General features: G+C 47.2%; 1 protein-coding gene across 1 annotated transcript in view; it reads right to left on the bottom strand.

Moving 5' to 3' along the window:
* Window positions 1-6,576: 6,576 nt before the first annotated feature.
* LOC132386414 (low affinity immunoglobulin epsilon Fc receptor-like) overlaps window positions 6,577-25,579 on the bottom strand; it is a 34,918-nt gene continuing 15,915 nt past the window's right edge. Inside the window, exons 4-10 of the mRNA XM_059958691.1 lie at window positions 25,287-25,406; window positions 21,514-21,630; window positions 17,532-17,861; window positions 11,377-11,706; window positions 9,398-9,543; window positions 7,892-7,956; window positions 6,577-7,420 (exon numbers count right to left, since the gene is read on the bottom strand). Coding sequence (XP_059814674.1) covers window positions 7,900-7,956; window positions 9,398-9,543; window positions 11,377-11,706; window positions 17,532-17,861; window positions 21,514-21,630; window positions 25,287-25,406 — 1,100 coding nt within the window. The 3' untranslated portion in view covers window positions 6,577-7,420; window positions 7,892-7,899. The remainder of the gene's footprint in view (window positions 7,421-7,891; window positions 7,957-9,397; window positions 9,544-11,376; window positions 11,707-17,531; window positions 17,862-21,513; window positions 21,631-25,286; window positions 25,407-25,579) is intronic.

Here is a 25,579-nt window from a genome sequence, read left to right as displayed (position 1 = left end):
CACTACTAGTTTCCTCAACTGTGAAGACATATGCAAAGTACCAATTACGTTCATCTACCCTTTTTGTCACCCATTAATACCTCACCATTATTTTCCTGTGGCTCAAGATCAACTCTCATCTTACCATTAGCCATAGTATAACTGAAAAAAACATAGTATCCTTGTTTACATGATTGGGTTCTTTGCCATCATATTACGGTTTTATTTCAATTTTATAGCATTTTACTTGCCTTTTGTTGGATTTTAAAAGAATTCAAATCATCCATCTTCCCACTCACTTTTGCCACCTGAGATTACCTTCCCTTGGCTTAGCTACAGTCCTTAACTTTCTTTGTCAGCCACGGTTGCCCACATCAGCCACTTAAAAGCTTCCTCTTCTGTGGGACATCTCCATCCAGCACATTATTTACAATTACAAGGAAATTCTGCCTTCTGTGCACTGCCTGCATCACAGCCGTTATCCCCATCCCTTTGTGATACTGATACATGTGACTTATGCTTCTCGCTCAGAAAATTCAGAACGATTTTAATCACACCTCTTCAGTGAACAGACTTCTGGCTTTTGTCCATATCACTTACGAATGCTGAGTTTTCGTTGTGAGAAAAACCGGACCCTGACATGTTGGAAGCAACTCACCATCCAAGAGTCGCATTCTGGCACAGCGAACCTCCTGTCTGTTCCACTAACTAACGAATCCCCGATCACTACAGCTTGTTTCTTTTTTCCCACCCCTTCTGAGTCAAGAGGCAGACTTACTGCCGAACAGCAAACCACTGGGACATCGCTCTCTCTGGCCGTCCCGACCACGATCTCTCCAGTCACTGTTCTGCCACTCTGGCTCCAATCCCTCTGGAACTGGTTGGCACCCATGAGTGTGAAATGTATAAACCTTCTGGTTATTGACTGACTAGCACGTGACTTGGGTTTCATCACTACCTTGAAGGTCCTGCCCTTTAATCTAACTCCCTGTACCCCCTCGTCTTTAGTCTCACCCATGCCATGGGAGGTCAAATGGATCACGATCTGACATGCTCCCCACTGGGCGTTGGACCATCTGGACAATTGCAATACCTTCGTCAGGATGTGGTTTAATGGCAACAGCTCAGAGTTCAGCGCAAACATTTCCTCAGTTCTTATCAACGAGCTCCAGATCCAGGACAGTGCATCTCCCTCTGCAACAGGATGTTTGACTTCCTCATGGGGAACCACAGTCAGTGTAGATCGGTCACAATATTTTCGATCAACAAACAGTGTTGAAGTCACAGTGAAGCTGCATAGGGGATTTTATAACCAAACACATACAGTGGAGGAGATTTAATAACCAAATAACATGCAACAATTACAGCAGGGAAACAAGCCATCGCGGCCATTCTAGTCCGAACCGAACGCTGACTCTCACCTTGTCGCACCTACCTAGTGCAGCCCATAACCCTCCATTCCATTCCAGACCATATACCCATCCATTTGTTTAATGACTAAATCTAATCTGCCTCTACCGTTTCTACTGGAAGCTCGTTCCATACAGCTACCACACTCTGAGTAAAGAAGTTCCCCCTCTCTTTACCATAAACGTTTGCCCCCTACCTCTCATCTCATGTCCTCTTGTTTGAATATCTCCTACTCTCAACGGAAAAAGCCTATCCACGTCCTCTATCTATACCCCTCATAACGCTAAATACCTCTATCATGTCTTCCCCACCCCTTCAACCTTCTACGCTCCAGAGAATAAAAACATAACTTGCTCAACATTTCTCTGTAACTTACATGCTGAAACCCAGGTAACATTCTAGTGACCAGAACTGTACACAATACTACAAATTTGGCCTCATCAAAGCCTTGTACAATTTTAACATTACATCCAAACTCCTATACTCAATACTCTGATATATAAAGGCCAACATACCAAAAGATTTCTTCACCACCCTCTCCACTTGCGATTCCACCTTTAGGGAACTGTGCACCATTATTCCTAGATAGCTCTGTTCTACTGCATTCCCCAATGCAAAACAAAATTGCTAAAAGCAACATTAAACATAAAAACATGTCAAGGAATTAATTTCCAAATTTAACATCTGAACTAAAAATTCACCCAATTCACCATGTATGACTTATTTTGATTAGTCCTACTAAAAAGTAGCACCTCACCCTTATGAACATTAAACTCCATTTGCCATCTTGCAGGTCACTCTTCCAACTAGCCTAAGTCTTTCTGCAAGCTTTGAAAACCGATTTCATTATACACAGCGCCTCCTATCTTAATATCATTTGCATATTTACTAATCCAGTTTACCATCCCATCATCCAGATCATTAATGTATATGACAAACAACATTGGACCAAGTACAGATCCCTGAGGTACACCACTAGACACCGGCCTCCAACCCGACTAACAGTTATCCACCATTACACTCTGGCATCTCCCATCCAGCCATTATTGAATCCATTTACTACTTCTACATTAATACCTAACGATTGAACCTTCCTAAATTAGCTTCCGTGTGGAACCTTGTCAGAGGCCTTAATGAAGTCAATATAGACAACATCCACTGCTTAACCCACGTCAACGTTCCTTGCAAGCTCTTCAAAACAATTCAATAGGTTTTGTCAAACATGACGTTCCGCGCACAGATCCATTTTGACTGTTCCTAATCAGACGCTGTACATTCAGATCATTATATATGCCATCTCTAAGGATACTTTCCACTAATTTACCCACCACTGACGACAAACCTACAGGCCGATAATTGCCAGGTTTACTCTTGGAGCCCTTATTAAACAATGGAACCAGATGAGCAATTCGCTAATCCGACACCATCCCCATTTCTAATGACATTTGAAATATTCCTGTCAGAGCCCCTGCAGAGTCACCGGCAGTAAAACTAAATAAGTCTCCGTTCATTCCCACTCTTTGCCTCTTCCCACGGAAACACCACTTCATCCATTATACTCCGCACATTAATGCCTTCAGTCCTGCATTCATCCTTTTCGATGGTGTCCACAATTTACCATGCATCTCAGAAGATTGACTGCGATGTCTCCCCCTCAACAGCCTCTCCTTAGTACAAATTGCCTCGGTTTGTAAAACCAGTTACCTCATCCTCAGCACTATTTTCAGCCAATGCCGATCCTTCTGCATTGAAATGTGTGCAGCCCAGTATAATATTTGCACTGATATCCACCATCTGATTACCACCTGTGTGTGAATTCCTATCACCATCCGTCTCCACAGCCTCTCCAACCTCTCCAATAACTGTTTTGGCTCTCTGGTCCCATCCCTCTGGAACTATTTGACACCCATGAGTGTAAACTGTATAATCGCATGGGCTCTGGCCCGGAGAGCACGGTGCTCGGGTTTCAATACTGAGTTCACTACCCTGGAGATCCTGCCCTTTAACCCTTATCCCTCTAGTCAATCATCCTAGCCATGCCATTGTTAGCCAAGTGGAACACGATATGACTTGCTTTCCATTGGACCTTGGACAATCTGAACAACTGCCATACCCACGTCGGGCTGCTGTTTATTGACAACAGCTCAGAGTTCAGCACAATCATTTCCTCAGTTCTTATCAACAAGCTCCACATCCGGGGCAGTGTACCTCCCTCTGCAACAGAATGTTTGACTTCCCATTGGAAAACCACAGTCAGTGTAGCTCGGTCACAACATTTCCGATCAACAAACAGCGCAATAGAGGCACATCGGCCCACAAAGCATTGTCGAAAATGCTCTTATCTTGGAATTCACCAATGGTAACCCATAACACTATATTTTCGAGGCTCCATCCCCTTTCCAGGAGTCTCTTAAGAAACCCTGTCGTATCCGGCACAGCCACTAGCGCCGGCAGCCAAATCCACGCACTCTGCGTCAACAAAGAAAAAAAACAGTGACAACTGTAACTGCTTCCAGGCACATTAAAACAGTGCCCTCTCGTGCGAGCTATAGTTTCTTGTGCCCTGCACCCTGCGTGTAACTACCTCTCTGTACGTTCAGTCTATCACCCGGAAAGCCTCTCGAATTATTTGAAAATTCCCTGGATGTTAGCATCTGTGCACAGTCAACAAGTTGACCCCGCTGACCTTGTCTCTCTCCACAAGAGGTCTGTAGTGGCTTGACTGTCCTGCTACCCAGTGGCCTCGGTCCGTCTGGAGAATTGGAATATCTCCATCAGGCTGCGGTTGATCGGCAACAGCTCAGCGTTCAGCACAATCATTTCCTCAGTTATAATCAACAAGCTCCAAATCCTGGGTCAGTGTATCTCCCTGTGCAACCGAATGTTTGACTTCTTCATCGGGAAACCACAGTCAGGGCAGATCGGCCGTAACATTTGCCATCCACAGGTAGGGTTCAAGTAGTAGAGGGGCGACAAAAGGGCTGAGACAGATTGTGGAAATGGGCAAATAAATGGCTGATGAAATACAGTGCCGGGAATTGTATGGTCTTGCAATTCAGGTGAATAAATAAACGTGCGGACTATTTTCGAAATGGAGAGAAAAGCGAACAATCTGAACAAAGCAGACAAGTGAAAAAGGATTTGGGAGTGCTTGTGTAGGATTTCCTCAAGGATAATTTATTGGTGGAGTCGTTGGTGAGGAAGGCAAATACAACGGTCGCATTGCTTTCCAGAGGACTGAAATATAAAGAGAATCATTTAATTTTAAGTCGTTATTCGGAAGCCTAATCTGGGGTATTATGAGCAGATTTCGGTCCCTTATGAAGGGAAGGATGTGTGGACGTTGTGAAGGGTGAAATGGAGTTTCGCGAAAATGATTCCTGGATCGAGGAGCTTTGAATGAATCTGGGCCTGTCCTCTCTGGGATTCTGATGAATGAGTGATGACGTCATTGAAGCCTATCAAATGTTGAAAGTCCTCGATAGAGTGATTTGAAAGAGAGACTAAGGCCTGCGGGGAAAGCCTCAGCATGCAGCGATGAGAATTTAGAGCGTATGTTCGGAGGAATTTCCTGCAGAAAGGCGGAGATTTGAGGAATTCCTTGCAGCTTGCGGCGGTGGAAACAAAATGATTGTGTATGTGCAGCACATCGGTAGATCCAGATAAATGTTTCTGCTGAGGAAATTAAGCAGCTACGGATTTTTTTTTTGTTTGTTTTTTTTTAAGCTAAACCAAAAAAAAAGGTGGTATTTTCCTGCTTACAGCCTCAGCCACGTGAAATTGGCTTATGGTACAGAAGATTAGAGAGTTCAACGCGTGGCTCAAGGTTTGGTGTCAGAGAAGTTGCTTTGATCTAATGGAAAATTGGCACCAGTATTGGGGAAAGAGGGAGCTGTTCCAAAGGGACGGGCTACACCTGATCCGGGATGGATCCTTGAGAGTCACATTAAGAGGGGATGTGTTCAATAGATTGGCGGAGTATGGATACAGTAAAAGTAAGAAGTGTGGATAAAGATGAAGTAAAATCAAGAGATAAAAAAGAGGAAAGTAAGAGTGGAGTGAAGTGAAGCGAAGAAACGTCAAGTGTAAAGAGAGAAAGAAGACATGATTTTAAAAACAATGTCAAGGCAGTTTATCTGAATGACCCTAGTTTTCTAGATAAAGGCAATGAACTTGTGGCAGAAGTCAGTTTAAAATGGAATGTTTTAGTAGCCATTATAGAGACTTAGTTCCAGGGTGGAGAGCATTGGGAAGTAAATATCCAAGGATATCAAGTAACATGTAAAAGTTAAGCAGAAAGTTCAAGGAGTTGGGTTAGCGCTCTTAATTAAGGATGCGATCAGAGCGATAGGGAGAGACAATATACTGTAAGATCTAAGGAGCAGAATGTTGAATCCATCTCGGTGGAGATAACACATTCATTCAAACACGAAGAGGATGTCATGCTTCCGACTGAATAGAGGCAGGCATCCCTGCTTTGGCATTCCCATACCCCGGAGAGTGATTAGCTGTCACCTTCTATTTAAGGCTCAGACTGACAATTATTACCTGCCAGCATTGCTTCATGGAATGTCTGTCGGTGAAGGCCTTGAGCCGAGCACTCAGTGCAAAACCGTAGGAGATCCAAATCCTTTACTGTTGTTTGTGATTTTGTCTTTGGATTTCTTCACTGTCATCTTGTTTATTTCGAATCTGAGTCGAACTGTATTCCAGACCATAGTCTGCACTTGCCTTCACTATCCTCCATATCTCTCTCTGTGCAGAACGGATTGCAGCGTTTGGAGTTCGAGAGATTTGGTCTCTCATTAAAGAGACGCAGATTTCGCAGGAAGTATGGCAAGGAGCACTCTGGCTTGTCGCATCGCCGCCTGGAGTGGAGGCTGCAGCGCAGAGAGTCGCTAGCGGCTGCAGAGGGTTCTAGACTCAGCCAACCCCATCACGGACACAAACCTCCCCTCCATCGAGGACATGTTCAAGAAGGGATACCCGGGAAGACCACATCCATCAGCAAGGACCCTCTCCCGCCGGGAAATGCCCTGTGCTCATCGGTACCATCGGGGATGGGGTACAGGAGCCCGTAAACTCAACAATTTACAGGCAGTTGCTTCCCATGCGCCATCAGATAGCGAACGCTCCCTGAAAACTTAAACACTCCCTTGGTATTCACATTTTTGCATTATTTATTAATTATCCCAATTTACGTTAATTTTATAATTTGCAGCGTGCTGAGGTCACGCTGAACTTGTATACGACGTTCGTGAGGCCGCGCTTTATAAGGCAATGTTCAGTTCTTGTCGCACTCCTGCAGGAAAGATGCCGCTGAGCTGGAAAGAGCGTAAAGGGAGATTTACGAGGATGTTGCGGGACTCGAGTGTCTTAGTTCCGGAGGGAAGTCAAGAATAATGTGTCTATATTCTTTGGAGCGTGGGTAGGAATCCAGGAGAGGGACAGATAGGGTGAATGTGCACAGTCTTTTCCCCTGGATCAGGAAATTGAGAGCGAGAGTGCACATAATTGAGGTAAATGTGTGTGGAGAAAACGGAGAAAGGGGAGGCAGAGAATAGGGCCCTAGGGGGAGAGGAGGGGTGGAAAGGGAATGAACTGGAGAGGCGTGGAAAAAGAGAAAAGGAGTAGCAAGGGGGAGCAAATGGGGGGAGCGGGGCAGAGAGAGGTGGTGTGCACCAGATGGGGAGAGGTAGAGCAGTGAGGGAGAATGGGGATATGAGTAGAGGAGGAGACTAGGGTTGGAAGGAAGGGATGAGAGGGTGGGTGGGCTTGAAAGGATAGGGGACTGAGGGTGAGGTAGATTGAATGGGGAGAAGTGGGGTGAAGTCACTTGACTGAAGTCGGCCCGACAGGCTGTTGACAGAGAGCTTGGATCTCTTCAGGAATATCCGGGTATAAATATGCCGATTTCTCGCAGATGAATCTGTGTTTCCTTTTGCAATTGTAAATGTAACTGTATGAGTCACACTTACTGCAGTTGGGCGATCCATAGAACATCGCGTACAGAACATAAGAGGCCACATTCCTATGAAATGGGTTGAGACAATTTCAAAAGAGACAAAATAGATCCAGCAGGCAACTGGAGATCGTCGCCAAACTAATCCCAGTAATCTACGCTGTCGCCACAGACCCCTGTCAGCTGCTGAAAAAAAATCCCATGATACCGCGCTCTCTTCACAGCCCCGCATCCATGGCAGTACGAATCCCACTACTGCGCTCTCCACTGCAATCCCGAGTCAGTTCCCCCACTCTCTTCCAGCAGCCATGTATCAGACCACAAGCTAATCCCACTGTCCCACTCTTCTGACCGCCCTGTATCAGACTCCAAAGCAATCGCACTGCCCCACTCTCTCCCCATGGCCCTCTGTCAGACTCCGAACTTATCTTACTGGCTCACAGCTTCGTATTGGTCTGAAAACTAATCCCACTAACCGACTCTCTCCCCACGGCCTCGTGTCCCTCCCTCACCACCGACCTGTAACAGTCCAAAACTCACCCGTCACCTCATTTTCCAATCCAGTAAGTTCTGGATTCTTCTCCGACAGAGATGGAAACAAATTCCTATGAAATTAAATTCATTCGATTAATTTGCATTCAACGCCCTGGGAAATGTTTCACTGCTAATGCAATGGTTTCTCTGTAGCAGCAGTGTGTTTGTGTTATGACGAGAGATAACGGGGGCTTTGGTATTCATGCCGTCCCCTGATGGGAGGGGTTTTCTATCCTGTGAACCCGAGAGCAAGGGACTCGCGGGCTTTTGCTCGGCAGAAGATGGAGAGAGAAGATGCCAGAACGGGGTAATCGTAGACTGCAGTCCTGAGCGGACTTGAAATGGGGTCGGGAGCTGACCACGCCAGCGGGAAATCGATGGAGAACGGACGGACAGGAAAACAGTCAGCTCCAAGGAGCGGATTAGACTGTTCCGTTAAAATGGGCCCTTTTTCAAAATTGTTTTCTATACTGACCCTGGAGTCAAATGAAGAATCATAAAGCCCAATCGTTTAATTGCAACTGGGGATCTGTTCGTTATTTCGTGGGATTCATTTGTAACCGGGCAACACATCACACAAACGAGATTTCTCAGTTTGACCGGGCCGGAGGCATTATCGACGCAAACCCTTGCCCAACCCCCAGAGAAACGCACGCTGGTCGAACCAGAGGGTAACATTCAGGCTCTCTCCATACCTCATCACGGGAAAATGGGAAGAGATGGGGTCACCCGGTGATGCTTCCAGGAACGTGCTATGGGACGTTGCAGACTGAGTTTACATTCTTGCAGGCTGCATCACTCTCAGGTATGGAGAGGCTACACTCAAAGTTTTAGGAACAGCTTCTTCCCCTCAGCCAGCCGATTCCTTAATGGACTTTGAAGCTTTGAACACTACTTCACTTTTTACAATGTACACCGTTTTTGTTTTATTTTTACATTTTAAATAATCTATTCAATATCAGTGGATGATTTACTTCTTTATTTTTTATTATGTTTTTTTTTAAATTTTAATTATTATTTTGTCTTCTTCTGTTATATCATGTATTGCATTGAACTGCTGCTGCTGAAGTAACACATTTCACATCACATGCAGGTGATAATAAACGTGATTCTGATTCTGCTTCTGGTGGGAGTTTCACTGTGTGTCTGACCCCGGGAGTGTGTGATGGGACGGTGTGGAGGGATATTCACTCTGTGTCTCACCGCGGGAGTGTGTGATGGGACGGTGTGGAGGGAGATTCAATCTGTCTCTGTCTCTGGGAGTGTGTGATGGGACGGTGCGGAGGGGGAGATTCACTCTGTGTCTGACCCCGGGAGTGTGTGATGGGACGGTGTGGAGGGAGATTCACTCTGCGTCTGACCACGGGAGTGTGTGATGGGACGGTGTGGAGGGAGATTCACTCTGTGTCTGACCCCGGGAGTGCGTAATGGGACGGTGTGGAGGGTATTCACACTGTGTCTGACCCCGGTGTGGACCGATTCAATCTATGTTAGACCCCGGGAGTCACATACCTCTTCCTCCTTTGAATTTATTTCCAGGAGCCTTGCATCAAAGTTTGAACAATGTTCCCTCGCTCCATCATAAGGTTTCTCCAAGGATGATATGAAATAACACCGATCTCCGTTTCCGATCCAGTTCTGAGGACACGTGAGCTCTCCTAATCAGGAAAAAAAAAGAATACAGTGAATATCCCGCCATATCAGCCACTGCAACAATTTGTATCAGGAAAAAGTCAAACTCCCACCACAAAGTCTCTTCCTGGAATCAGACAGCAGGTGTCGCTGCTGTCGCTCCGTTCTGTAACACACAGCTGCAGCCAGGGACAGAGTGAACCTCCCTCCGCACCGTCCCATCACATATCCCGACATCAGACACGCAATGCAAATACCTCGGCACCGTCCCGTTACAAGATCGAGAAGTCAGTTATGGAGTGAAGGTCCCTGCAGACCATTCAATCATAAACTTCCTGATTGGGCCGACAAAATGTTGCTTTCCATTCACAACGTCACGTTAGACACTCTTGGGGGTTGACAAAGAAACAAGCTCTTGTCTCACGGTCCCATTATACCCTCCCGTGGTCAGGCAAAACATGGTTTTCCTTCTACCCGGTGAGATCACACACCACAGGGGACAGCAAAGGAGAAGCTCCTTCCGCGCCATCCAACCTGTTCTTCACCTTTACACCTGACTCCCAAAAGTCTCCTTCTTCACATCCACGTCATTGGTCCCTGCATGGAGCACGACATTTGGCTGCTCACCCTCCCTCGTGAGAATACTGAGAACTTGACCCGAGATATCGCGCACTCTGACACCAGCGAGGCAACAGACCATTCGAGATTCTCGAACTCTCCTACGGAAACCCTTATCTCCCCCCAATAAGTGTTGAATCCCCTATCACTACTCCTCTCCTCCTTTCCCTACTTCCCGTTCTGAGCTGAGGGTCCAGTCTCGGTTCCAGAGCCCTGACCACCACGTCCTCACCAACAGTGTGCAAAACGGTATACTTATTATTGATTGGATCGGCCACAGATGTACTCTGCTCTTCCTGCCTGTTCTCTTTCCCTCGCCGTTAATCTGTTCGCTGATAAACCTCCCCCGTTGTCTCAGAGTCCGACTTCCACGCGCATGCCCAGTTGTGCCCCGTTCAAACTGCCGAAGAAAAGACCTCCCCGCTCTCAATCTGCTCGCTTTTTAAACTCCCCAGCTGTCTCAGAGGGAGAGTGATTGTCACTCTACAGCTTCTCAGCACACCACAGAGCAAATTGTCAGACACAGAGGGAAGCTACCTCCACACGTCCAATCACACAATTCCGTGTCTAACACAGTGTGAATCTCCCTCCTTACGTCCAATCACACACTTCCTGGTGAGTCACAGTGTGAAGCTCTCTCTGAACCGTCCCATCACATTCCCTTGTGTTCTCACACAAAGCGTAGTTTCGCCCACCTCCTCCCATGGCTCAGTCACGGGGTCAGACTCCCTCCAGAATATCCAATCACACATTCCAGTGTTACATAGAATGAACATCCCTCTGCACCTTCCGATCACACACTCCCGGATTCAGACACCGACGCTCTCTCTGAAGGATCCCATTACACACTCCAGATGCCGGACACAGAGTGAAGCCACCGCTGTACCATCCCATCACAATCTCACGGATTCAGAGTGAAACTGTCTCTTCACGCTGAATATCACACTTCAGGGGTCAGACTTGAAATTAATTTCTCTGGGCACTGTCCCATCAGAGAATCCCGTGGTCATGCACAGAGTGAATCCAACTACACAACCTCCCATCAGATTCTCCTGTATTCAGTGACAGAGTGAACCTTCCTCTACACAATCCCATCACACACTCACTGGGTCAAACACAAGGTGAATTATCCTCCATTACAGCTCTTCACACACTCCCGATATCAAGCACAGAGTGACGCTTCCTCTCTCCATGCCTATCCTGTGATGAGGAGCGGGTGAAAGAGGGGGATGATGCCTCACCTTTTCTGCTGGTCAACAATTCACAGATTTGAGTCTTGGTTTCGTTGACAGATCTGTACTTCGTTTCCATCTCAGAGAACTGGTGACGGTGATCGCTGTTGATTCGTTTAAGATCGAATAGATTAGAGTTGAGCTCAGAAAGATTCCTGAGACAGGTTCTCCGGGAGAGATCCAGGTGGGATTTCTCCGATATTGTGGATTCAAGGGTTGAGTTTAACTCATGAACTTGTAGTCGACATTGGCGCTGGGTCCTGTTCATCTCGTGACACTCTTCCCAAAAGAGCTGGAAGTTTCGGTCGCATGTCATCTGAGACTCAGGAATCTGTGACACTGAGAGAGATGGTGAAGGATGTTTAGCGTTTACAGTGACACGTGAGTCAGCGTCACGCTACTGAACTCACAGAAAGTGTGGTGTCAGTGTCACGGTGAAGGGTGTCACAGTGAAGGTTATGCTGTGGCACAGTGAGAGGCGTCGGGGCCACATTGATGAGTGTCTTTGTCAAGCTGAGGGGTATATCAATGTCTCCGGAACGGTTTCGTTGTTATTACCATGGGGGGGATCTGTGTCAGTATCGTGCAGGGTATGTTCACGTTGCTGTGACGGAAGTGTCGACGTCATTGTGATAGCAGTTTGTTTGCTACGGCGAGAGTTGTACCGGTTCACAATGAAGTGTCTCTGGATCTGAAAGCGAAGGAAATAGGGAAATGTCAGACTGAGGGGCCTGGTGGTGTCACTGTGCGTGGAATATCTGTGCATTTGTGTGGGGTGTGCTGGTCTCACAGAGAGGGGCATGTCTGTGTCATGGCGAGAGACATGTCATGGCCAAGGTGTTTGAGAGAGGATCACGCTGAGGTGTGTGTCGCTGTCACGGAAAATGCTACGTCGGTGTCATTGTGAATTTAGGTGCCGGTATCACGGTAGGGGGTTTACCTGTGTCAGTGTGAGGTGTGGGTAATTGCCTCAGTGAGCGGGGCATCGGTGTTTTGTTCCGGTGTGATACTGTCTCAGTGAGGGGTCTTACGCTAACTTCTGAGTCTTTGCCACGATGCGGGGCGGAGCGGATCACTGTGCAGCGTGAAGGTGTCGCGGTGTACGGTACCTCAGTGTCACGGTGAAGAGCGTGTCGGTGTCACTGTGAGGTGTGTTTCGGTGTCCCATTGAGGAGTCTATCAGTAACATCGGCAGGGGCATGTCGATATTACAGTGAGGGGAACGTTGCGATCAGTGTGCCTGGCAGGTGTGTGTCACGGCGAGGGACGTGTCAGTGTCGCGGTCAGGAGTGTATCTGTGTTTCGTTGAAGGTCGTGACCGTGCTACACCGTCAGTGGCAGCATGAATCTTGAATGTGTTACGGTAAATGCCGTGTTTTTTTTTATAAAGGTTAGGGGTGAGTCCGTGTTATAGAACATAGAATAACTCAGTTCAGTACAGGCCTTTCTGCCCACAATCTTGTGCCTACACCTAAACCCTGCCTCCTAGAAATACACCTACTTTAAATTCCTACATATACCTGTCTAGTCGGCTCTTAAATTTCACTAGTCTATCTGCCTCCACCATTGACTCAGGCAGCACATTCCACGCACCAACCACTCTCTGAGTAAAAAAAAACCCTTCCTTTAATAGTCTCCTTGAACATCCCATCCCTTACCTTAAAGCCATATCCTCTTGTATTGAGCAGTGGTGCCCTGGGGAAGAGGCGCTGGCTGTCCGCTCTGTCTATTCCTCTTAAATTCTTGTCTACCTCTATCATGTCTCCTCTCATCCTCCTTCTCTTCAAAGAGTAAAGCCTTAGCTCCCTTAATATCTGAAAATAAAGCAAACAGTCTAAACCAGTCAGCATCCCGGTAAATCTCCTCTGTACACTTTCCAACGCGTCCACAACCTTCCTATCGTGAGGCGACAGAACTGGACACTGTACTCCAAGTGTGACCTAACCAGAGTTTCGCAGAGCTGCATCATTACCTCGCAACGCTTAAACTCTGTCCCATGACTTATAAAAGCTAACACAGAATAAGCTTTCCTAACAACCCAATTTACCTGTGAGGCAACTTTCAGGGATTTGTGGACATGAACCTCCAGATCCCTCTGCTCCTCTACACCACTAAGTATCCGGCCATTTACTTTTTACTCTTCCTTGGAGTTTGTCCATCCAAAGTGTACCACCTCACACTTCTCCGGGTTGAACTCCATCTGCTAATTCCCAGCCCATCTCTGCACCTTATCAATATTTCTGCAATCTTTGACAATCCTCTACACTATCCACAACACCACCTGCCTTTGTGTCGTCTGTAATCTTGCCAACTCACCCTTCTACCCCCAGGTGGTTAATAAAGGCCAGGAAACGTTGTAGTGCTAGAACCGAACCTAATGGGAAACCACTAGTAACAACTCTCCAATTCGGATGTACTCCCTCCACCACGACACTCTGCTTCCTGCAGGCAAGCTAATTCTGAATCCACCAGGCGAACCTTCCCTGGATCCTATGCCTTCTGAATTTCTCAATACGCCTACCGTGTGGATCCTTATCAAATGCCTCACTAAAGCCATGTAGTTCACATCAACCGTATTACCATCACCTCTAGGACTAGTGACCTCCTCACCGAACTCTAACAGGCTTGTTAGACACTATCTGCACTTCACAAAGCCATGTTTTCTGTCGCTGATCAGACCATGATTTTCTAAACGCCCATCGATCCGTTCTCTGAGAATAATTTCCAACAGATTTCCCACCACAGATATAAGGCTCACTGGTCGATAATTACACTGACTATCCCAACTAACTTTTTTTCACAAGGGGACAGCATTCGCCACCCTCCAATCCAACGGAGCCATTCACGTGGACAACGAGGACATAAAGATCCTAGCCAGAGGCTCAGTAATCTCTTCCGTCTCCTCGTGGAGATGCCTGGGGAATTTTGCATCAGGCCCCGGGGATTTATCCGTCCTAATATATGTTAACAGTTCCAAAACCTCCTCTCCTATAATATGAATATGCTCCAAAACATGAACCTCACTCATATTGTCCACACCGGCATCAATTTCCCACTGTTTGGTGAATACCGAAGGGACGTGTTCTTTGAGGACCTCGCTCAATTCCACAGCCTCCAGGCACATCATCCTATTTTTATCTCTAATCGGTCCTATCTTGTCATTCCTGTGTTCTTCACATGATTGAAGAATTCCTTGGAGTTTTCCTTTACCTAAGCACCAAGGTCTTCTCATGCCCCCTTCTTGCTATTCTCAGCTCTTTCTTAAGATCCTTTCTTGTCCCCCTACATTCCTCAATAGACCCATCTGATCCTTGCTTCCTAAACCTCATGTATGCTGCCTTCTTCCACCCGACTAGATTTTCCACCTCACGTCACCCGTGGTTCCTTATGCTTACCATTCTTTATCTTCCTCAACTTGAAAACATTACCCCTAACAACCTGCAAGTGACACTTAAACATCGACCGCATGTCCATAGTCCATTTCCCTGCACAAAGATCATCCCAATTCACACCCGCTATCTGTTCTAGTCTTATAGTCTCGTAATTTGCCCTTCTCAATTAAAAAAAATCCTACCCTCCCTGAATCTATCCTTCTTCATGATAATGCTAAAGGTCAGGGAGCGGTGGTCACTCCCCCAGATGGTCACCCACTGAGAAATATGTGACCTGACCAGGTTCGTTACCTAATATTAGATCCAGTATGGCATTTTCCCTGGTCGGCCTGTCAAAATACTGTGACAGGAATCATAACGGACTTAACGGACTCTGCCCGTCTAAACCGTTGGAATTAAGCAGGTGCCAATAATTATTAGGGAATTTAAAGTCACACATGATAACAACACTGTTATTTTTGCATCTTTCCTAAATCTGCCTCACAATCTGCTCCCCGGTATCTCTGCAGCTCCCAGGAGACATATAGAATAATCCAAATAACTACTCCCTTCCTGTTCCTGGCTTCCACCCATACTGACCCAAAAGAGGATCCTGCTGCATTACCCTCCCTTTCTGTAGCTGTAATAGTATCCCTGATCAGTCAGGCCACACCTCCTCCCCTTTAGAATCCATTCCTGCCCTGGTGTCAGCCAAATCTCTGTCATGGCCACGAAATCACAATTCCAAGTATGTATCCCAGATCTCAGTTCATCACCTTTGTTCCTGATGTTTCTTGCATTCAAGTGCACACACTTCAGCCGTTCTACCTTACTACCTTCACACACTTTATTCTGCTTCTTTTTCCTAAAAACCTCTTTATATGTTATAACTGGGTTTATTTCATGCAATGTCCTTGCAGTTCTCGCATGCCTTTTTTCCACCACCACCTCACTATCTGTTCCAACACTCTGGTTCCTCTCTCCCTGCAAGTCTAGTTTGAAACCCCTGGAGCAGCTCGAACAAGCCTTCCCGCAAGGAATTTATTCCACTTGCAGTTCAGGTACAACCCGTCCCTGAAACAAGACCCAATTGCCCAGAAACATGAAGCCCTCCCACCTACACCAATTCTTTAGCCACGTACTTAGCTGCAGTATCCTCCTATTTGTAGCCTCACTAGAATGTAGAATTGGTAGAAAGCTTGAGATTGCAAACCTGGCGGTCAGACCCTTCAACTTTGCACCTAACTCCCTAAGCTCTCTTTGCAGGCCCTCCTCCTTCTTCACATCCACGCTATTGGTCCGTACATGGACCACGACATCCGGCTGCTTACCCTCCCTCTTGAGAATACTGAGAACTCGATCCGAGATATCGCGGGCTGTGGCACCAGGGAGGCAACAGACCATCCGAGATTCTCGATCTCTCCCACAGAGCCTCTTATCTGTCCCCCTAACTATTGTACCCCCATCACTTCTCTCCACTTTTCCCTCTTTCACTTCTGGGATCCAGTGTTGATGCATTCGACGTGACAACTCAGAACTTCTGGAAGGTCCTCCCCACGAGCAGCATCCTAAACGGTATACTTATTGTTGTTTGGAACGGTCACCGGTGTGCTCTGCTTTTCCTGCCTATTCTCTTGTCCTCACCAGACAGTCACACAGCTACCTGTCTCCTGACTCTTAGGGGTGACTATCTCCATGAAAGTCCTATCAATTTTTGCCTCTCCCTCATGAATGATCAGATGTTCATCCAGTTCCCTAACTCGGTTTGTCAGGAGCTGCAGCTGGATGCACCTTTACAGGTGTAGTCATCAGGGCCAATTGTGCTCGCCCTGACTTCCCACATCCCGCAAACGGAGCATTCGATTGTCCTAACTGCTGCCTCCATTACCTACTTCTAAGTAATTGAAAGAGTTTACCCGGCCTTACCTCACTGGGAGCAAGCTCGTCCTCGGTCTCTGCTCGCCGAAGCCTGTCGAGCCAAAGCCTTCCTACTCTGTCTCCCACTACTCCATCACCTGCTCCGTTAATCTGTTCGCTTTTTAAACTCTCCCGCTGTCTCAGAGGGAGAGTGTTTTTGTTTTCCTTTACAGCTACTCAACGCACCACAGAGCAAACTATCAGACACAAAGTGAAGCTGCCTCCACACGATTCCATCACACACTCCCGAGTTCAAAACAGTGTGAATCCCCCTCCCTTCGCCCCATCACACACTTCCTGGCGAGTGAAGATCTCTCTGAACGGTCCTATCACACCCCCTGCGTTCTCAGAAAAAGCGTACTTAGGCCCAGCCCCTCCCATGGCACACGCACGAGTTCACACTCCCTCCACAATATCCAATCACACATATGGTGTCACACAGAATGAAGGCGCCTCTGCAATGCTAGATCACACACTCCCGTAGTCAGACCCAGACGCTCTCTCTCTACGATCCCATTAGAAACTCCGGGAGTCAGGCAGATGGTGAAACTCCCTCTGCACAGTCCCATTATTCAGTCCCGGATTCAAACCAAGTCTGAAGTTTTTTTTTTTCTCCACGATACCGTCACACACACCCAGATTCAAACACAGAGTGAATCCAACTCCACAACGTCCCATCACACACTCCTGTATTCATTGATAGAGTGAAACTTCCTGCACGCAGTCCCATCACACACACACCGGGTCAAACACAGAGTGAATCACCCTCCACACCATCTCTTCACACACTCCCGATATCAAGCACAGAGTGACGCTTCCTCTCTCCATGCCTGCCCTGTGATGAGGAGCGGGTGAAAGAGGGGGGTGATGCCTTACCTCTTCTGCTGGTCAACAATTCACAGATTTGAGCCTTAGTTTCGTTGACAGATCTGTACTTCGTTTCCATCTCAGTGAACTGGTGACGGAGATCGCTGTGCATTCGTTTAAGATCGGACAGATTAGAGTTGAGCGCAGAGAGATTCTTGAGACAGGTTCTCTGGGAGAGATCCAGGTGGGAATTCTCCAATATTTTGGATTGTAGGGTGGAGTTTAACTCATGGAATTGTAGTCGACATTGGCGCTGGGTCCTGTTCATCTCGTGATACTCATCCCAAAAGAGCTGGAAGTTACGGCCGGATGTGATCTGAGACTGACGGATCTGTGACACTGAGAGAGAAGGGGAAGGATGTTTAGCGTTTACAGTGACACGTGAGTCAGCGTCTCGCTAGCAAACTGGTCACAGAAAGTTTTGGGTCTGTGTCTCGGCGAAGGGTGACACAGTGAAGCATTTGCTGGTGGCACAGTGAGAGGCGTCGGCGCCACCTTGAGGGGCTTTTCTGTGTTACGCTGAGGGGTATATCAATGTCCCGGTGAAGATTTCGTTGTTATTACCATGGGGGTCTGCGTTAGTAAGGTGCAGCGCATGTCCGAGGTACGTGTCGGTGTCACTGTGATAGGAGTTTCTGTGCCCCGGCGAGAGGTGTACCGGGGCACAATGAAGTGTATCTCGATGTCAAGATGAGGAAAATGTCAGCGTGAGGGCCTGGTTGTGTCACCGTGGGTGGAATATCTGTGTCATGGTGTGGAGTTTGCTGTTCTCACAAAGAGGGGTGTGCCTGTGACACGGGGAGAGACATGTCATGGCCACCGTGTGTGTGAGAGTGTCAGTCTGAGGTGTGTGTCGGTATCACGGAGAGTAATATATCAGTGTTATTATGAATTTAGGTGCCTGTATCACATTAAGGCGTTTGCCTGTGTCAGTGTGAGGTGTGGGTACTTGCCTCAGTGAGCGGAGCATCGGCTTATGTTCAGGGGTGATACTGTCTCGGTAAGGGGTCTTACAGTGACTTGTGACTCTTTTTCACAATATGGTGCATTGCGAATCACGTGAAGGTGTCACGGTACATCAGTGTCACTGTTAGGAGCGTATCGGTGTCACTGTAAGGTGTGTCCGCTTGAGGAGTTTATCAGTAAGGATCAGGGTCATGTCGATGTTCGTGGGGGGTACGTTACGGTCAGTGTGTCATCCATGTGTGTGTCATGGCAATGGTCGTGTCAGTGTCGCGGTCAGGAGTGTATCTGTGTCTCGTTGAAGGGCCTGGTACTGTAAAAGCATTGGCGTGTCGATTGTGTTACGGGAAAGGTCGTGTTTTATCAGGTCCTTCTGCCCAGAATGTTATGCCGACCCTTAAACCCTGCCTTCCATATAACTCCCCACCTGAAATTACTCCTCATTCCTGTCTAGCAGTCTCTTAAATTTCACCAGTGAATCTGACTCCGCTACTGACTCAGACAGTGCGTTCCAAGCCCGACCCACTCTCTGAATAAATAAAAAACCTTCCTCTAATATCCTCTTTCAACCTCCAACCCCTTACCCTAAAGCCATGTCCTCTTGCATTGAGCAGTGCGGGCCTGGGGAAGAGGTGCTGACTGGACACTCCATCTCTATTCCTCTTAATATCTTGTATAACTCTATCATTTCTCTCACCAAAGAGTAAAGCCCTAGTTACCATAATCTCTGATCATAATTCAGACTCTCTAAACTAAGAAAAGTCCTAGTCAATCTCCTCTGCACCCTTTCCAATTCTTCCGCAGCCTTCCTAAGGTGAGGTGACCGGAACTGGACACTGTACTCCAAGTGTGGCCTAAGCAAAGTTTTATAGAGCTGCACCATTACCCCGCGATTCTTAAAATCTATACCTCAACTTCAGAAATCTAACAGCCCTTAAGCTTTCCGATGTATCCTATCGACCTATTAGGCAACTTTTAGGGATCTATGAACATTTACCTCCTGATTCCTCTGCTCCTCCGCACTACCAATTCTCCTGCCATTTACTTTGTACTCTGCCTTGGAGATTGTCTTTCCAAAGTGTACCACCTCACATTTCTCCCGGTCGAATTCCATCTGCCACTTGTCAGTCCACTTCTGCATCCAATCAGTTTATCACTGCAGTTTTCGACAATCCTCTGCACTACCCACAACACCACTATCATTTGCACTCTTTATTCTGCTACTCTTTCCTGAAAAACTCTCTGCATGTTAGATCTGGATTTACTCCATGCACGTCTTCCACTGTTCTATCACTCTGGGTCCCATCTTCCTTGCAGCCTATTGTAAACCCTCCCGAACCACCGACCTGAAAGGATATACTTCCCCTTCCAGTTCAGGTGCAACCAATCCAATCTGTACTGGTCCCACCTTTCCCAGAAGGGATTCCGATGATGCAAAAATCTAAAGCCTTGCCCCCTGCACCAGCTCGTCAGCCACACATTCAACTGCCATCTCCTCCAATTCTTAACGTCACTATCACGTAACACTGGCAGCAAACCTGAGACCGTCACCCTTAAGCTCCTGTTCTTCCGACGTCTGCCTAATTCCCGAAACTCACAATTCAGGACCTCATCAGGATGGTCTAATCAGGGACAGTCAGCATGGCTTTGTGAAGGGCAAATCGTGCCTAACAAGCCCGATAGACTTATTTGAGGAGGTGACCAGGCATATAGATGAGGGTAGTGCAGTGGGTGTGATCTACGTGGATTTTAGTAAGACATTTGACAAGTTTCCACAGAGTAGGCTTATTCAGAAAGTCAGAAGGCATAGGATCCAACTAGGTTTGGCCAGGTGGATTCAGAGCTGGCTTGCCTGCAGAAGGCAGAGTGTTGTGGTGGATGCGAGTACATTCGGAGTGGTGGGTTGTGACGAGGTTTGTCCCATGAGGTTCTGTTCTGGGACCTCTACTTTTTTGTGATATTTAATACCGACCTGGATGTGGGGGTAGAAGGGTGGTTTGGGAAGTTTGCAGACTGCACAAAGGTTGGTGGTGTTGTAGATCGTGTACAGGATTGTCAAAGATTGGGGAGAGACATTGATAGGATGCAGAAGTGGGCTGAGAAGTGACAGATAGAGTTCAACCCAGAGAAGTGAGAAGTGGAGGACAAACTCCAAGGAGGAGAATAAAGTAAATGGCAGGATACATGAAAGTGTGGAGAAGCAGAGGGATCTCTGGGTACATGTTCACAGATTCCTGAAAGTTGCCCCACAGGTAGATAGTGTAGTTAAGAAAGCTTATGGGGTGTTAGCTTTCATAAGTCGAGGAATAGACTTTAAGATACGCGATGTAATGATGCAGCTGTAGAAAACTCTGGTTAGGCCACACTTGGAGTTGCGTGTCCAGTTCTGGTCGCCCCACTATAGGAAGGATGTTGAAGCGTTGGAAAGGGTACAGAGGTGATTTACCAGGATGCTGCCTGGTTTCGAGAGTATGGATTCTGATCAGAGTTGAAGGGAGCTAGGGCTTTACACTTTGAAGAGAAGGAGGATAAGAGGAGACAAGATAGAGGTGTACAAGATATTAAGAGATACAGTGAGAGTGGACAGCTAGCTCCTCTTCCCCAGGGCACCACTGCTCAGTACAAGAGGACACGACTTTTAGGTAAGGGGAAGGAAATTCAAGGGGGATATCAGAGGAATGTCTTTCACTCAGACAGCGGTTGGTGCGTGGAATGAACTGCCTGAGTCAGTGGTGGAGGCAGATAAAATAGTGAAGTTTAAGAGACTATTAGACAGGTATATGGAGGAATTTAAGGTGGGCGGTTGTATGGGGCTAGGTTCTGAGGGTCGACACAACATTGTGGGCCGAAATACCTGTAACGTGATGTACTATTGTATGTTCAATGTTCTATGATCATCCCTCTTCCCTATGACAGGGGTTTTTAATCGGTGTTACGTTAAGGGGTTGGTGTCACTATGGTGCTTTGCAATAATAATTTATTCTGCTCTATTTACGGTCTGACTCCACACGGAGCCGGTTCCACTCACCATGGATCGAGAGTCCGGCCACTGTCACGATGAGGGCGGATGTAACTAGACAGAGTAGGAAGATAAGACGGTACGGTCTATTTCCGATTTTAATTTTGGACTCCTGCTCTTGCGCAGCTGTGGAGAGACCATACGATCATAAGATTATAACACATATTTAATGAGTCCATAAGAGCTGTTTACTGAATACTTCAATATCTTAGTGATTGTAGTGATGATTTGCTGCAGTCTGAACAGATTGAGCATGCAGATATTCAGAAAGAGAATGAGCTGGATCTTTTGGAGAGCATCTAGTTGGATACGTCGCCTGGAATGGAGGAAATGTACTGCAGGCTGCAGTGAGAGGAAAGGGAGGAGACTGCTAAGCCTATGTCGACGCACTATGCATCATCAATAGCCACAGGAGAAGTTCCGAACGATTGGAGGGTTGCGGATGTTGTTCCCTTATTCCAGAAAGGGAGTAGGGATAGCCCAGAAAATTATAAACCAGTGCGTCTTACCTCAGTTTATGGAGAAGATGCTGCGAGGCAAGAAATGAGAACATTTGAAGACGTGTAAAATGATTAGAAGTAATCGGCATGGATTTGTAAAGGGAAGGTGGTGCCTTACGAGCCCAAGGATGTGACCAAACACGTTGATGACGGAAGAGCAGTAGATGTAGCGTACATGGATTTCAGCAAGGCATTGGGTAAGGTACCCCATTCAAGGCTTATTGAGGAAGGAAGGAGGCATGGGATCCAAAGCAATATTGCTTTGTGGGTCCCAGAACTGGCTTGCCCATAGAAGGCAAAGATTTGCTGTAGAAGTGCCATAATCTGCATGGAGGTCGGAGTGCCTCAGGGATCTGTTCTGGAACCCTTATTCGTCGTGATTTTTATAAATAAGCTGGATGAGGAAGGGGAGGGACGGGTTAGTATGTTTACTGATGACACAGAAGTTGGAGGTGTTGGGGAAAATGTGGAGGGCTGTCAGAGGTCACAGCAGGATATTGCTAGGATGTAAAACAGGGCTGAGAAGTGACAGATGGAATTCAACACAGATAAGTGTGAAGTGGTTCATTTTGGTAGGTCAAATATGATGGCAGAATATAGTATTAATGGTAAGTCTCTTGTCAGTGTGGAGGATCAGAGGGATCTGGAGGTCCGAGTCCACAGGACGCTCAAAGGAGCTGCGCAGGTTGACTCTGCGGTGAAGAAGGCTGACGGTGTATTAGACTTCATCAGTCATGGGATTGAATTTAGGAGTCGAGAGGTAAGGTGAGGAGGAGATTTACAAGCACGTTGCCTGGATTGGGAAGCATGCCTGATGAGAATAGGTTCACTAAATTCGGCCTTTCCTCCTTGGGGCGAAAGGGGATGAAACGTGCCTTGTTAGAGGTGTACAAGATGATGAGAGGAATTGATCTTGTGGATGGACGGAGGCTTTGTTCCCAGGGGCTGGAATGGTTGCCTCAGGAAGAATAGGTTTACGGTGCTGGGGAGTAGGTACAGAGGAGATTTCAGGGGTAGGTTTTCTACTCAGAGAGTGGAGAGTGTGTGGAATGGGGACCGGCAACCGCGGTGGAGCCGGGGAACACAGGGTCTTGTGAGAGGATTGTATTGAGCAGTAATTCTTCTCTGTTTTTATGTTTCATAAGATGTAGTAGCAGTAGTAGGCCATTCGGGCCTCCGAGACTGTCCGCCATTCAATCATGGGCTGATCAAATTATTTCAGTCATCCTCATCCCCTGCATTTTCCCCGTCCCCTTTGAAACGCTGGATAATTAGGAACCTATATCTCTCTGCCTTATACGCACCCAGTGACCTGCCTTCCGCAGCTGCTCGCGGCAATAAATTCCACAGCTTTACCAGCCTCTGACTAAAGTAAATTCTCCGCACTTCAGTTCGAAAAGGTCTTCCTTCAGTCCTAAAGCTGTGCCCTCTTGTCCCAAAATTCCTTACCATGGAAAATAATATTTCCATATCTGATCTGTTCAGGCCTTCCAGCATTCGGAAAGTTTCTACGATATCCCCCCTCATTCTACTGAACCTCAGGGAATACAGACCAGAGGCTGCCAGATGTTCCTCATACAGCGACACTGTTATTCCTGGAATCGTTCTCGTGAATCTTCTCTGAACCCTCTCTGATGTCAGTATGTATAAGGAGCCCTAAACTGCACGCAATTCTCTAAGTGTGTTCTCACCAGTGCCTTTTGGTGCCTCAGCAAACTCCAAATGCCTTGACTTGGCAAAGGCTGACAGATGTCTGACGGATTCCAGAGATTAGTCAGGTCGTTTCAACACTGTATACAATACGCCTGATTCAGCCTAACTAGTCTCCCCTGAGCCTCCTCCGCTTCCTCCCGAGGAAGCGACCCAGGTGTCCGACCTCTCGTTGTAACACATGCCACCGAATCCCTGCAGAGTCCTGTTAAACCTCTCCGGAGGCTCCCCAACGCCCTGACATCCTTCCGATAATGGGGTGACCAGAACTGTATTCAATACGCCTGATTCAGGTCTGCTAGCGATTTTTATAAAGTTGCAACATAACTCCCTGACATTTGTACTCAATGTCCCGACTAATAAAGACAAGAATGCCATAGGACCATCTTAACCATCCCATCAAACTGTGCAGCCACGTTCAGGGAGCTATGAACATGGACTGCAAGATCCTCTGCCCATCTAAAGTAAGGACATGTTCGGCGCAGCACTGTGCTCTGAAGGGCCCGCTTTGTGCTGTAGGTTTTCTATGTTTCTGTGTTTCAACACTGATAGTGTGTCATTTCTATCATTTGACCTAACAAGGTGTAACATTTTAGGCTTGTCCGGGTTAAACTCCATCTGCCCGGTCTCCAAACCATATCCGTTACTGATCTACGTCACACTGAATTGTGTGTCAGTCTTCCCCGCTCTCCACATCATCTCTCGCCGTAACATCTGCAAACCTACTAAACCACCCATCTACAATTTCATCCAGATCATTTTATATACATTTAAGAGCCGAGAGGTAATATTGCATCTATATAGGACCCTGGCCAGACCCCAGCTGGAGTACTGTGCTCAGTTCTGCTCACCTCACTATAGTAAAGCCGTGGAAACCGCAGAAAGGGTGCGGAGGATATATACAAGAATGTTGCCTGGATTGTGGAGCGTGCCTTATGAGAATAGGTTGAGAGAACTCGGCCTTTACTTTTTAGGGCCACTGAGAATGAGAGGTGACCTGATAGATGTGGACAAGATGATGAGAGGCTTTGATCGTGCGAATAGCCAGAGACTTATTCCCAGGACAGAAATGCCTAGCACGAGAGGGCATGGTTTTAAGCTGCTTGGAAGTTCGTACTGAGCGTAAGTTTTTTTTTACCCAGAGAGTGGTGAGCGTGTAGAAAGTGCTGCCGGCGGCGGCGGTGGAGGTAGAAACGATAGGGTCTTTTAAGAGACTCCTGGATGGGTACATGGAGCTTAGAAAAATAGAGGGCTATGGGTAAAGCCAATGTAGTTTAAAGGTAGGGACATGCCCGGCACAGCTTTGTGAGCCGAAGGGCCTGTATTGTGATGTATGTTTTCTATGTTTCTATGTTTCTAGCCCACCCATCTACATTTTCATCTAGATCATGTAAACACCTCACAGAAAGGAATTTCACTGGGGATCCGAGTGTCAGCCTGTTGTTACAAGACTGTGGTCAGTCCATGGAACGAGACAGAGGAAGTGGTCGAAGCAGATGCATTAGAAGCTTGGACCATTGGTAGTATGGCACGTGACCCCTCCGGAAAGACGTCATTTCTGCGAACTCTGACCTGTTTCTGCAGTGGTTGACGGAACGCTGGGTCCCGAGGAAATGGGAGGATCTTCGTCCTCATCAATGCTGGGTTCCTCTTTCTGAAATTTCAGCTCTGAGTAGCTGGAGTTCAGACCGTCTGGGAGAGAGCAAATCAGACAGTCAGAGAAGGAAGTGAGTGCGAGCGGTAGAAAATGGGGGAGGGTGTCAGAGAGAGAGAGAGAGATAGATAGATAGATAGGGTGAGATAGCCAGAGAGAGGTTGAGGGAGAGGGGGGGGGGGGGAGAGAGATGAGAGACACAGCGAGGCAG

Source organism: Hypanus sabinus, unplaced genomic scaffold, assembly GCF_030144855.1.
Source record: "Hypanus sabinus isolate sHypSab1 unplaced genomic scaffold, sHypSab1.hap1 scaffold_1149, whole genome shotgun sequence".
In the NCBI taxonomy this organism is placed as follows: Eukaryota; Metazoa; Chordata; class Chondrichthyes; order Myliobatiformes; family Dasyatidae; genus Hypanus; species Hypanus sabinus.
The sequence above is the reverse complement of the archived record's forward strand: the minus strand, read 5'-3'. Positions and strand labels throughout refer to the sequence as shown.